Source organism: Lethenteron reissneri, chromosome 11, assembly GCF_015708825.2.
Source record: "Lethenteron reissneri isolate LAM-NWPU_2019-01 chromosome 11, ASM1570882v1, whole genome shotgun sequence".
In the NCBI taxonomy this organism is placed as follows: domain Eukaryota; kingdom Metazoa; phylum Chordata; class Hyperoartia; order Petromyzontiformes; family Petromyzontidae; genus Lethenteron; species Lethenteron reissneri.
In genome coordinates, this window is record NC_083789.1 from 4,715,013 (window position 1) to 4,729,628 (window position 14,616).

Sequence of the window (14,616 nt, forward strand, 5' to 3'; positions counted from 1 at the left end):
CGCGTCATCGCCGTTGCATCATCGTCGTGAAATCATCACCGCCACATCATCAACATCATCATCGCCACATCATCAACATCATCATCGCCACATCATCAACATCATCAACATCATCACCGCCAAATCATCACCGCCACATCATCACCTGCAGGCGAACACCACAATCACCTCCGCGTCAACATCACCATCACCACCACCACATCAATGTGAACATAACCAACGCCAGCCCGTGGCACAGAGAAAACACCATCACTTTCACCATCACCCCCACGTGACCACCATCACCTCCACGTGACCACCATCAACTCCACGTGACCACCATCACCTCCACGTGACCACCATCACCCCCACGTGACCACCATCACCCCCACGTGACCACCACCACCTCCACGTGACCACCATCACCCCCACGTGACCACCATCACCTCCACGTGACCACCATCACCTCCACGCTTTCACAATCACCTCCACGTGACCACCATCACCTCCACGTGACCACCATCACCTCCACGTGACCACCATCACCTCCACGTGACCACCATCACCTCCACGTGACCACCATCACTCCGAGACAGTCTCTGATCCCCCCCCCCGCGTCCCTCGGGGATGATGGAGACTCAGGAATGAGGCTCCGCGTGTCGCGGGCGGAAGGAAGCGCAGCCCCCCCCCTTCCCCCCCCCCCCCCCCCCCACGGGGTTCGGGGTCCCAGGACCGGGAAGGAGGGGATGGGTGGAGGGGGGGTTAAGGGGGGGGGGTTCTGGGGACAGGGGTAGAAGGGTCACGGTTGGGGGGGGGGGGCTTAAGGGGGATGGGAGACGTGGGCGAGAGGACTGTGGAATGGTGACACAAACGCGCACAACAAAGACACACAGACACAGACAAAGGTCCCCCGTATAGTCTGCACAGACTGTAGGGGAAAGTGCTGTTGGCGAGCAGCACCTATGAAGGCCTGAAGGACAAACGAAGGGGTCTGGGTGGCCAGTAACCACGCCCGGCCGCCTTTGTCTCCCCCCAGTGGCGATGTTTACACACCGCATCAGGCACTCATTCGAGGCTGAGTCGACCTAGGGGAGGGCCCAGGACCGGTTCAGGTAATCGTCACCGGTGTTGGCCGTGAGCGGGAATCGAACTCGGGTTGTAGCCCGGTTCGTAGAGCAGCGCGCTGACCACTCCACCACCGCTCCAAATACAAAGATCTCCCGTATAGCGTCAACAAACAGCCTTTTAGGGCAAGTGCTGTTAGCGAGTACGCTTCGATACACACACACACTGACACTAACACACACACACACCGACACTAAGACACACACACTGACACTAACACACACACACACTGACACTAACACACACACACAACAACAACCGCCATTCGCCACTAAGTGGCGATGACGTCACCACGACGCTTGTGCCAGGCCAAGTGCACCTTGAGGCCACGTGAAGTGTAGAACGCCCGCTGGCAAGAGGTCACGGGGCAGACCCAGCAGGTGCCACGGGTCGACTGACCGAGATGACTGAGATGACTGGCTGATGCACCACCTGTGCCCCCTACTATACACACTCACACTAACACACACACACACTGACACTAAGACACACACACACACTGACACTAAGACACACACACACGCTCAAGCGACTGTGTATTCATGGACATCTCAGTACCCCCACCCCCCTCTGTTGATGTTAGGCGCATCCTGAGTCCGAACGTGGACTCCTCGCACAACTCCAAAGCGACCGACCCAACAACAACAAGAAAAACAACCACGCAGCAAACAATAATGCCGCCGCATGTATCCGTCGCGAACATTGGCAGAGCGCGCAAAAGACCCTCCGCTTAGCACGGTCGGCTGACGTACGGTGCGGAAGAAGTTCGGCATGCGTACAAAGAAGCGCAGATACTCTTTGGTTCACGAAGTTATAAATGAAATATTATTTTATTTCTAACTTCGTGACTTTACCGAAAGAACCAAAGAGTTGCAAAAGCTTCAAATCAAGCGCAGATCGTTTCACACGTGGCCTTTCGCGGCCAATGTCGTCCGTGATATAGATTTTAGTTGGGTCAGAGCGCGTAAATGTATACACGTGTCGTGAAACCCACCACCACCCGACAAAGCACACGTAGATCGAGAGAGGGAGAGGGAGCGAGAGATGCGGTGCTTGTAAACGCATGGAGACACGGGAAAGTCATGTAGGTAAAAATAAAAAAATAAAAATAACTAAATTAAATCACAACGTTTCGGAGGCAACACACAAGCTTCCGTCATCCGAAACGTCGTGATTTTTTAAAATGGTTTTTCTTTTCTAAGTTCGTGACTTTACCGAAAGAACCAAAGAGTATGGATCCTTGCAGTCACGAAAACTTCAAATCTAGAAGCAGACGCAGGTCTGTCGCTACCGCGCTGAACTTCTTTCGCACCGTACGTAGCAGCCACCCGCGCACATCGGAGGCGCACGCGCGGTGCCAAGGATAGCAAAGTGAACGCAGAAAGCAGCTCTCGAGAAACGAGTTTCACGCCACCCTCGCTGATTCAAAGGTGTCATAGCGCCCAGTGGCAGCGTCATGTGGCACCGAGGGGCCGCTCTAGATGGTCGTATCTGACAGTGCGCCGGGGTGGACACGATGCCTATCACACCCCCACCACCACCACCTCCTCCACCGCCTCCACCACCGCCACCACCACCACCACCCCCTCCACCACCACCTCCACCACCACCTCCACCACCACCACCGCAACATTTCTCCAGACAACCGCATCCAACAACGCACCGGGGTGGACACGATGCCTATCACACCCCCTCCACCACCACCACCCCCTCCACCACCCCCTCCACCACCACCTCCACCACCACCACAACATCTCTCCAGGCAGCCGCATCCGATAGCGTGCCGGGGTGGACACGATGCCTATCACACCACCACCACCACCGCAACATCTCCCCCCTCTGCCCCCCCCTCTCCTCTACCACCACAGGGTCCCGGAGCCGAACCCCCGGCACACGCTGGAGGAACGCGTGGTCCGCTGGCACTTCTCGCGTGTCGACCGCGATCGCGACGGCGCCGTGAGCCCCGCGGAGTCGCGCGCGCTGCGCCGGCTCCTGCGGCGGCGCGCGGCCGCACCGCGTCGCTGCGCGCGGCGGTTCCTCGAGTTCTGCGACCTGAGCGGCGACCGGGAGTTGTCTCTGGCCGAGCTCACGGGCTGCCTCGGCATCGTCACCTCCTCCGCCTCCGCCGCCGCCTCCTCCTCCTCCTCCTCTTCTTCTGTGTTATTCTTGTCGTCGGCGGCGTCGGCGGTGTCAGCGGGGAGTTCTGCGCACAACGGTGACGACTGCTGTTGTTGTTGTGCGTGTGTTGTTGTTGTTGTTGTGTTGTTGTGTTGTGTGTTGTTGTGTTGTTGTGTGTTGTTGTGTGTTGTTGTTGTGTGTTGTGTGCTGTTGTTATGTGTTGTTGTTGTGTGGTGTTGTTGTGTGTTGTTGTTGTGTGTTGTTGTGTGGTGTTGTTGTGGTGTGGTGTTGTTGTGGTGTTGTTGTTGTGTGTTGTTGTTGTGTGTTGTTGTTGTGTGTTGTTGTGTGTTGTTGTGTGTTGTTGTTGTGTTGTTGTGTGTGTTGTGCGTTGTTGTTGTGTGGTGTTGTTGTGTGTGTTGTTGTGTGGTGTTGTTGTGTGTTGCTGTTGTGTGTTGCTGTTATGTTGTTGTTGTTGTGCTGGTGTTGTGTGTTGTTGTTGTGTTGTTGTGTATTGTTGTGTGCTGCTGTGTGCTGATGTGTGCTACTGTGTGTTGCCGTGTGTTGTTGTGTGATGTTTTTGTGTGTTGTTGTTGTTGTGTGTTGTTGTTGTGTGCTGCTGTGTGTTGTTGTTGTGTGTTGTTGTTGTGTGTTGTTGTGTGATGTTGCCGTGTGTTGCTGTGTGCTGCTGTGTGGAGAAGTCCACCTGTTTCGTTCCTTAACTAGAGGCGTAGATGTGATGACAGCACTTGTGCGCCTGATGAAGCTGGTTGTAATTACTGGCGAAACGTCGTACTCAGATTGTAAATGTTGTGGCTTGGCTCTCCAACACACCGGTTAGTGCTGTAATAGTATACTACACTATACACTACACTATACACTTCACTATACACTACACTATACACTACACACTAGTGCTGTACTAGTGACGAATTGGCCACGTTCTCGTCACGTGACAATCTCTTACTAGTTGGCTGTGTCGGGTGGTGGCGGGTTTTAACGACACATTTATATATTTACGCGATCTCACTCCAAAAAACTATTGTGGATGACATTGGTCCCGTAAGCCTACTACGTGTTAAACACGTATGTATTCACGTATGTTGAACTTCTTTCGCACCGTACATAGCCCCGCCGTGCTAATCGGAGGTGCGGGGAAGGACAACAAACTAGACGCGACAAAACAGTCCTGAAGAGATGGAATAAAATAAAATAAAAAATATTTTTTTTTCGCCTGAGGACGACCGCTTGTGTTGCGATCGAAACGTCGTGATCTATTATTTTATTTTTTATTTTATTATTTCTACCTACGTGACTTTACCGAAAGAACCAAAGAGTATGGATTTCTGCAGTGACGAAAGCTTCAAATCACGACTAACGAGATGAGTTTGTCGATCTCGATTTAAAGGTGCGTCACTCCGTTGGCTTCTTCATATCGGAAGCTTGCTATACGCTGCGTCACCAAGACAAGCAGACAACAACAGTAACAGCTACATTGAAAACTCATTTCTTTTAGAGCTGCTTTTTTTCGTTCCGTTTTCGTTGGACACAAACACAATGATCGTCACAATGTAGGAGTTGGTGTACAGCGATCTGCTTGATTGACGGGGAGTTTTTTATTCTTTCTCAATCCGTGTCGCTCTGCAGGGAGACTCAAGACCCCAATCAAGCGACATGGACCCAACCCCCTCGGTGAGAAACCACGTGAGCGGTCACTACAGAGACAAAGATCCCCCGTATAGCCTGCAAACAGACTGTTGGGGCAAGTGCTGTTGGTGAGCACCTATGAAGGGGGTGGGTGGCCAGCACCACGCCCGGACGCCTTTGTCTCCCGAGTGACGATGTTTACTACACACCGCACCAGGTACTAATTTGAGGCCGAGTCGACCTAGGGGAGGCCCAGGACCGGGTCAAATATTCGTCACCTGGTGTCGGGGTTCACAGCGTTGTGCTAACCGCTACATCACCGGTCACTGCGCGCACACATACACAGGCAGAGTACACGAAGATCCCCCGTAAATACAAAGATCCCCCGTATAGCCTTTTAGCAGACTGTTTGGGGCAAGTGCTGATGGGGAGTGGCGTACATGAAGAGGGGCGGGGGGGGGGGTGAGTGGCCAGCCACTGCTAACTTCGCGTCTCGCTCTGCTCTACGTTGCAGCGAGCTTTCTGGTGTGAGGCCGGAGACATGGAGAGTTCATCGAAATTCCGGGAGGACGAGGACAAGGGAGGGAGGGAGGTCACGAGGTCAAGGGGTCAAGATCGCCAGCTCTTCGTCGCACCCTGGCTCAGAGCCTGCCCTGCTGCTCACAAACGTCGCCCGGCGTCGTCCCGGGGCTCCTCGCTCGCTCGATCGCGAGACTCGAATCTCGAAACTAAACTTAAAACTATCAACTTATTTTTTTTTATTTCACCAGGTAAGGCCCCGTTGAGCTAGTGTGTGGCTCTTTTTCAGAAGCGACCTGGCGGCCACAAGTGATGGCCCAACGAAGTGGCTCGTCACCTGGAAATGTGTAGCGGGCAAATACTCGAAACGCGTGACGTCGATTCTAAATGTGGAGGGAAGAGGAACTTGGAGGACCCGGGGAAAAATTCACGCGAGCACGGGGGGAGAGAGAGAAAGACACACAACACATTCCTGTGGAGGGAGCTGGTAGGAACGTTGGGTTGCTCTGTCAATGGCCAGGGTCAACGGCGGCGTGGTGTATTCCGCAAATATGGCCGACTGTGAGGGCGGGCACCAGCCGGCGTGAGTAGGTTAAGCGTTGAGTTTTATAAGGGCACCACGGGGTGACTAGCCCCTCCCCACCCAGCCCCACCCCTCCCACCCCCCACCCAGCCCCTCCCCACCCTCCCCACCCAGCGCCTCCCCACCCAGCCCCTCCCCACCCTCCCCTCTCCACCCAGCCCCACCCCTCTCATTTTTTGGATTCACGACGGACGGACGGACACAATAATCCCCTGTGGGCTGGTGTAACCAGGAGGTTCCTACCAGTAAAATCCAAAATATGCAGCAGGTGCCAGGGTCGGGATCGAACCGACGACCTCCTGTATACCAGGCGCAGTGGTTAACATCTCCTAGCCACCGTTGGCGTGAGGGACCGTGGGTCAGGGCGAATGTTTGGAGGTTTAACGACAGATCTGACTGCTCCTACATCATGGCAAATAGGGGTGGGGCGGTCCATGATTTTTCTCGCAGGTGATTTACCGTCATCATCACCATCATCACCATCATCCTAACCATCATTAGCAACCGTGATCGCTCCACTGCTGGATGGAGGCATCCGTCAAGTTGTTGTCAACGAATTTAAGGATTTTCGTATTTTTTTCAATGACTATGCTGTGAATGAAAAACTCAACACACTCGTTAAGAACGCTGCCTTAACACCAAAATACGTATATAATAGGCGACGTTTCAGGCAATGGCCCTTCATAGCACGTAAACAGAGAAGTCGGAGAGATGGAGGTGATAATGAGGGTTGGAGACTACTTAACACCATGGGGCCTGGTTACATTTACATTTTTAAATGTTTGATAATGAGCAGCCTTTAAACGGGCGTGCGAATAGTTACACTAGTAGTAGCTGTTGAGTTACCAAGACCACATCCTTCAATAATCACAAAGTATTGCTATATAAACTCATTTATATTAAAAGTAAAAAAAAACGTATACAAATGTTTGTCGGCACATTGCATTGTAGGAAAGTTTGTTCTTGTCGCCGAGGGCGTCCAATGCTGTGAATGGTCGCGTCACCGAGCGAACGAATTACGGCACGCGCACACGCACGCACACACACACCACGCACACAACACACACGCACACACACACGCCGCACACTACACACGCGCACACACACGCGCACACGCACACGCACACACCACACACGCACCACGCCACGGCGCACACGCACACATACACGCGCACACACACACACACGCGCACACAACACCACACGCACACATACACGCGCACACACACAACTATGCACACACATCGCAGCACCACACACGCACACTGCGCACACCGGCGCACGGCACACCACACGCACATCACACACACGCACACACATCGCACACTAATACACGCGCACCCACACACATGCACACGACACCACCACACTCACTACACACGCCCACACACACCTCACACACGCACACACACACACGCACGACATACACGCTCCCACACACACACACGCCACACCTACACTGCGCACACACACCACACACGCGCACCACATCACACGCGCACCACACACGGACACACCACGGCGACAAGCACATACACACGCGCACACACACACATGCACACACACACATGCACACACACACACGCACACACACACACACGCGCACACACACATGCACACACACACACGCACACACACACACACGCGCACACACACACGCGCACACACACGCGCACACACACATGCACACACACACACGCACACACACACACACACGCGCACACACACATGCACACACACACACGCACACACACACACACGCGCACACACACACGCGCACACACACGCGCACACATACACGCGCACACACGCACGCGCACACACACACATGCACACACGCACACACACACATGCACACACACACATACACACACACACATGCACACACGCACACACACACATGCACACACACGCACACACACACGCGCACACATACACGTACACACACACAAACGCACACACACGCGCACACGCACGCACACACGCACGCACACACGCGCGCACACACACACAAGATGATAAGAATGAAAGAAAAAAAACACGTACTTTGATCTTTATACACGCGATGCGACGCACGTGTCTTTGAGCATATGAATGCATTGTAATAAATTAATATATCATTATACACATGGGTCAACTCCCCTCTCATGTCTGACACTAGGAGCGCAATAAGTTTCGTAACTAGAAGGTGGGGGGGTGGGGGGGTGGGGGGACCTTCGAATGTGACTTGCAGGACATTGTTTAAAGTGTCATCACTTTGATTGAAAATGTAGTTTGGTCAAGTAAACTTTGGGGATGTTTTTTTTATATATATAGGGCGATCGATGGTTATATCTGCTATGATTTTGCATTTCCCTGTGGCTGCATCACTTGCTGGTGTGACACAGCCCCAGCCTTCCCTGGGTCGGCTGACCCGAGGAAAGATAACTGATTGGCCAGTGTGGGGGGATAAATTGAGGATTGTGAAACCGGAAGTGATTCTAGATTTGAAGCTTTCGTGACTGCAAGGATTCATACTCTTTGGTTCTTTCGGTAAAGTCACGAAGTTAGAAATAAAAACATAAAAATAAAATAAATCACGACCTTTCGGACGACGGGAGCTTGTGTTGCTTCCGAAACGTGATTTAATTTAGAAAACGGAACGAAAAAAAGCAGCTATAAAAGAAATTAGTTTTCAATGTAGTTGTTACTGTTGTTGTCTGCTTGTCTTGGTGACCCAGCATATAGCAAACTTCCGATTTGAGGAAGCCAACGGAGTGATGCACCTTCAAATCGAAATCGACAAACTCATCTCGTTAGTCGTGATTTGAAGCTTTCGTGACTGCAAGGATTCATACTCTTTGGTTCTTTCGGTAAAGTCACGTAGGTAAAAAATAAAATTAAATTAAAATTAATAAAAGTAAAATAAAAATCACGACGTTTCGGGGGCAACACAAGCTTCCGTCTTCAGGTGAAACCGTCACAGCAAACTATCTGTACCTTATACAGTGGTAAATCGTATCTAATCGTATCTAATTCATTTACCCACCCAGCAGTATAACTAAAGCAGTAATTGACCACCTCACAACTCCTCCTCCCCTGCTACCCTTCCTGGCTCCTCCCCCCTTAACCACTATATATAAGGTACAGATATTTTGCTGTGACGGTTTCACCTGAAGACGGAAGCTTGTGTTGCCTCCGAAACGTCGTGATTTTTATTGTTTTATTTTCATTAATTTTAATTTCATTTTTTACCTACGTGACTTTACCGAAAGAACTAAGAGTATACATCATCATCATCATCACGACGATCTGTCCACTGCACATTTCGTCATTTGGTGTTTCTACTTTCCTCTGTCCTGTGCCAATATGTTCAAGTAGTGGCCACATCTTTCTGGCACCAATATTCCTCTCTTTCTGATTCCTTCCATTTTGCACGTGACTGTAACCGTCTGTGATTGGGATGGAATCGGTCATCCCGTGTGGCTCATCTTCCGTGTCTGGATGCAGTTTGTCCCCTCCTGTAGTTTTTAGTTCCGACTGAACAAAAACATAACCACTGGACGCATTCATTGCGTCCAAACTGAGTTTAGTATTCAACGAAATATAAAGGACGTGTAATAATTTGTATTATTATAATTGCAATTCGTTTATCCGGTTCGCAAGTAGGATGTGGATTTTTTCGTCGGAAGGACATTGCACAATTCCGGTAGAGGTTGAGTGACGGTTGCTCTGGCAGGTGCCCGGCGTTATTAGAGTCGGCCACGTGAGTTCGATTCCCGGCCAGGGCTAACATCATTGGCACTGGCCAGCATGGTGGAGTTATGGCCAACCAATCTCCCAGGGCGTGGGGAAGGCTTCATCCAGCAATGGATTAACACATCGCCATGCATTCGTATTGTACAACGTGTTTCATCCGTTCTGTCGATGTTTCTAACAACTCTTATTGTTAAACGAACGTCACTTATCTAGCAACAACAAAAAAAACTAAATAAAATCGGAAGCCTAGAATCGATTGCGCAAAGTCCTTGCTTCCCGTTCTGCTCGCTACATCCACCACTCACATTGTCCACCACTCACATTATCCACATGCCCCCCCCCCCCACACACACACACACATGCGTGCACCATAAAAACATGCCAATGTTGTGTCAACGTTGACACAACGTTGGGTCAACGTCGTGTCAACGACGTGTCCTGCCAATGTTGCGTCAACGTCGTGTCAACGTTGTGTCTTGCTAATGTTGCGTCAACGTTGTATCAACGTTGGAAGCGTCGGCTCAACGTTGCTCCGACCGTTGGCGCGGCCACTGCCCACTCCCGTCGCGAATTCATGAATTAAAATCGTATCGCAATGCTCGCTCTCGTTTTCTCTGCTACGTCCGTCATAAGACGCTCGTTTAAAATGCGGTACATGCCCGAGTCGAATGATTTCAATGGCGGGGAGTGCGAGGATTGAGTAATGAGTGACAGCGATAGAGGGGTGCTGATGGGGGGGGGGGGTCACGGAAGGGTCGGGGAGGGACGGAAAGGAGTGGAGGGGCGATGGGAGCAGAGATGAAGAAAATGGGCAATAGAGAAGAAGTGAGATTTTAAGAGCCAAATCAATTCTTACCCGAACCCTAAGCAACTTGGAAATCTTCCATTAGTACTAGTTCCACAGTGAGTCCTAATCAAAATATATATTTTTTTTTACCAGGTAAGGCCGACTGAGATATGTGTAGATCTTTTTCTGGCCACAAATGAGCTATCATCATTTGTGATCAGGACGCTCGGAGGGAAAAAATTGGAGGACCCTGAGAAAAAAATCCACGCGACCACGGGGAGAACACGCAAACTCCAAATACACAGGCGTGTTGTCGGGGTCGGGATCGAACCCCCGACCTCTTGTATACCAGATGAGGTAGTTAACATCTCGTCACGAGGACACCACAATCACCTGGCCAGCCGAACCCAGAGTACTTAGCTCAACCCCGAACTAACCAGGCATAATGCGAGGCATCCTCAGGCGGCTGTCAACACCACGGAGTGTGTACAACTACGCACTGCCCCAAAGAAACATTTGAAGGCGGTGAGTGTGTGAGTGGGTGTGTGAGTGGGTGTTTGAGTGAGTGTGTGTGTGAGTGTGTGTGAGTGTGTGTGAGTGGGTGTATGAGTGAGTGGGTGTGTGAGTGAGTGAGTGGGTGTGTGAGTGGGTGGGTGTGTGAGTGAGTGGGTGTGTGTGAGTGAGTCAGTGTGTGAGTGGGTGGGTGTGTGAGTGGGTGTGTGTGTGTGAGTGGGTGTGTGAGTGAGTGAGCGGGTGTGTGAGTGAGCGGGTGTGTGAGTGGGTGGGTGTGTGAGTGGGTGGGTGTGTGAGTGGGTGTGTGAGTGAGTGTGTGAGTGAGCGGGTGTGTGAGTGAGTGGGTGTGTGTGTGTGAGTGTGTGAGTGAGTGAGCGGGTGTGTGAGTGATCGGGTGTGTGAGTGAGTGAGTGTGTGAGTGGGTGGGTGTGTGAGTGAGCGTGTGAGTGGGTGTGAGCGGGTGATCGAGTGAGTGGGTGAGTAGGTGGGTGAATCTGCATTTCATCAACTCTGAGACGATGGAAATGGAATGGGTGAATGACTGCGGCGGCGGCGACTCTCTGATGAGTTAGTCGACCTTGGACGACGATGCGTGATCACCATCACCATCATCACCATCATCACCATCACCATCATCACCACCATCATCACCAACATCACCACCATCATCCCCACCACCATCACCATCACCACCATCATCACCATCACCACCATCATCATCACCATCACCACCATCACCACCATCATCACCATCACCACCATCACCACCATCATCACCACCACCATCACCACCACCATCATCACCACCATCACCACCATCACCACCACCATCATCATCACCACCACCATCATCACCACCACCATCATCACCACCACCATCATCATCATCACCACCATCACCACCATCATCACCACCATCATCACCATCACCACCATCATCACCACCATCACCACCACCATCACCACCATCATCACCACCATCATCACCACCACCATCATCACCACCATCACCACCACCATCATCACCACCATCACCACCATCATCACCACCATCATCACCACCATCACCACCACCATCACCACCATCATCACCACCATCATCACCACCATCACCACCACCATCACCACCATCACCACCATCATCACCACCACCATCATCACCACCACCACCATCATCACCACCATCATCACCATCATCACCACCATCACCACCACCATCATCACCACCACCATCACTACCACCATCAGCACCACCACCATCAGCACTACCATCATCACCATCATCACCACCATCATCACCACCACCACCATCACCACCACCATCACCACCACCACCATCACCACCATCATCATCACCACCACCATCAGCACCACCACCATCAGCACCACCATCACCACCACCATCAGCACCACCACCATCACCACCATCACCACCATCATCACCACCATCACCACCACCATCACCACCATCACCACCACCATCACCACCATTATCACCACCATCATCACCACCATCACCACCATCACCACCACCATCACCACCATCATCATCACCACCACCATCACCATCGCTCGCGACAGCTCTCTATCCCCCCCCCTTCCTAACCTAGCCCCCCCCCCGTCCCATCCCCCCACCTCTAGATCTTCACCGTGTCGGCTCGATTTCACCGCGCGGTCGATCTTTAAACGCTGACTTTTCGTAGCCCCACTGCAGTAAGGGGGGGGGGGAGGGGTTAGGTGTTGTTGGGGGGGCTTTGTGGGTTGATGGGCTTGGGCTGATGGAGGCGAGGCGAGTTACCAGGGGGCTTAGGGTTAGATGGGATTGTTGGTGGTGGGGGGGGGGGGCGCTGTGTGTGGGGGTTAGGGACGGGGTAATGGGGGAGGGGTGGTTGCGAGTGGGGTGGGTAGATGAAGGGGGGCTGCGTGTCGGGTTCGCATGGCTTAAGGCTCATCCCTGCGGACTCATACCCGGCCTCTCCCGGGACCAGGGATTCCAAGACTAGAAATCTGGATTGTGTTAAAATGTCAGAGTTGGTGGTGGTGGGGGGGGCGAGTGGAGCCCCCCCCCCCCCTCTCACCCCCCCCCCCTCACCACGGCACCACCGCTCCCGAGTGCTTCCACGCGCGCCCTGCGCTACTCCGCTCGACGCTGCCCCTTTAAGAGGAATAATCATCAAACTAAAACACTGCATCTCTCAAGCGGAGCGGCCATAATTGGAAATGAATTTTGTGTTTCTTTAAAATTATCGCATTATGATTGGAGTTCAGCGCTCCGTTAAGCGAGGTATGCAATTTGTTTGCTTTCCTAAACGCGACAATACAGGGCTTTGTCGCGTAGTGTATTAGGAAGGGGAAAACAAGGTGGAGCGGTGGCGCAGCGGTTAGCGCACTGCGTTGTTGTGGAACCCCGGTGAGCCGAGGTTCGATTCCCGTGCGCGGCGAACGTCAGTGGCGAGCCACATCAACTCTGCACCTTTATAAAGTATAATTATTTCGATTTAAAGCTTTCGTGACTGCAGGGATTCATCTTCTTGGTTCTTTCGGTAAAGTCACGTAGAAGGGAAATAATAAAATAATAAAAATAAAACATAATAAATTATAATTCTCACGACGTTTCGGCTACAACGCAAGCAGCCGTCCTCACCTGAGAATTATTTGATTATGTTTTATTTTTATTATTTTATTATTTCCCTTCTACGTGCGCGCGCCAGTTTTAATTATCGGGTTATTGTACGTTTGTTTTATTTACGTCACGATTTCCTATAAAGGCCCAAAGAAAAGGCCTGGCGGCTAGCAACACACAGCGCTATTAAAGATGTGATCCGATAAAGAGTGTAATACAGGGACTCCTCCACTTACGAACATTCGACTTACGAAATTTCAGAGATACGAATGAACCTGGTCCGTATGTCCAGTTGCCCGTTCGGACCCAGAGTCGTAAATTCAACCGCCGCGCAATGGATGTCGGTGGTGGCTTCTATATCTGCAGAAAGTGAAGAACCAGTGGCATCTACATCAGCAGAACGCGAAGAGCCAGTGGCATCTATATCTGCAGAACGTGAAGAACCAGTGGTATTTACACCTGCAAAACGTGAAGAACCAGTGGCATCTACATCTGCAGAACGTGAAGAACCAGTGGCATCTACATTTACAGGAGATTATGCAACGTTTAAATCCATTCCCCGTGTTTAGTGTACACATCGTACGACGCGTTTGTAATCGACAGGAGTCAATTTGAACTTACGAACAAATTTGGACTTACGAACAGACCTCTGGAACCTAACTCGTTCGTAAGTAGAGGAGTCCCTGTATTGATATTGAGGTGAGCAAAGTGGCTATCGGACAAGCGTGGGGGGGGAGATGCGGAAGAAGCACAAAGATAAGTGAGGTGACCAACAGTGTGGTAAGTGGGTAGGTACGTGAGAGAGTGGATGAGCGATTGAGTGGTTAAGTGAGTGGGTAGGCGATTGGTTAAGTGAGTGGGTGAGTGAATGGGTGGATGAGTGAGTCAACGGGTGAGTGAATGGGTGAGTGAGCGTGTGTGTTTGTGTGACCTGCAGTGTGGTGAGTGGGTGGGTAAGTGAGTGAGTGGATGAGCGGTGGAGTGAGT

General features: G+C 51.6%; 1 protein-coding gene across 2 annotated transcripts in view; it reads left to right on the plus strand.

The window, feature by feature from the left end:
* Positions 1-7,011, plus strand: part of LOC133341295 (SPARC-related modular calcium-binding protein 1-like) — a 32,035-nt gene extending 25,024 nt beyond the window's left edge. For both annotated transcript variants that reach the window (XM_061549812.1, XM_061549813.1), the window contains 3 exons: positions 2,973-3,319; positions 4,867-4,911; positions 5,381-7,011. In XM_061549812.1, coding sequence (XP_061405796.1) covers positions 2,973-3,319; positions 4,867-4,911; positions 5,381-5,397 — 409 coding nt within the window. In that variant the 3' untranslated portion in view covers positions 5,398-7,011. The remainder of the gene's footprint in view (positions 1-2,972; positions 3,320-4,866; positions 4,912-5,380) is intronic.
* Positions 7,012-14,616: the final 7,605 nt, after the last annotated feature.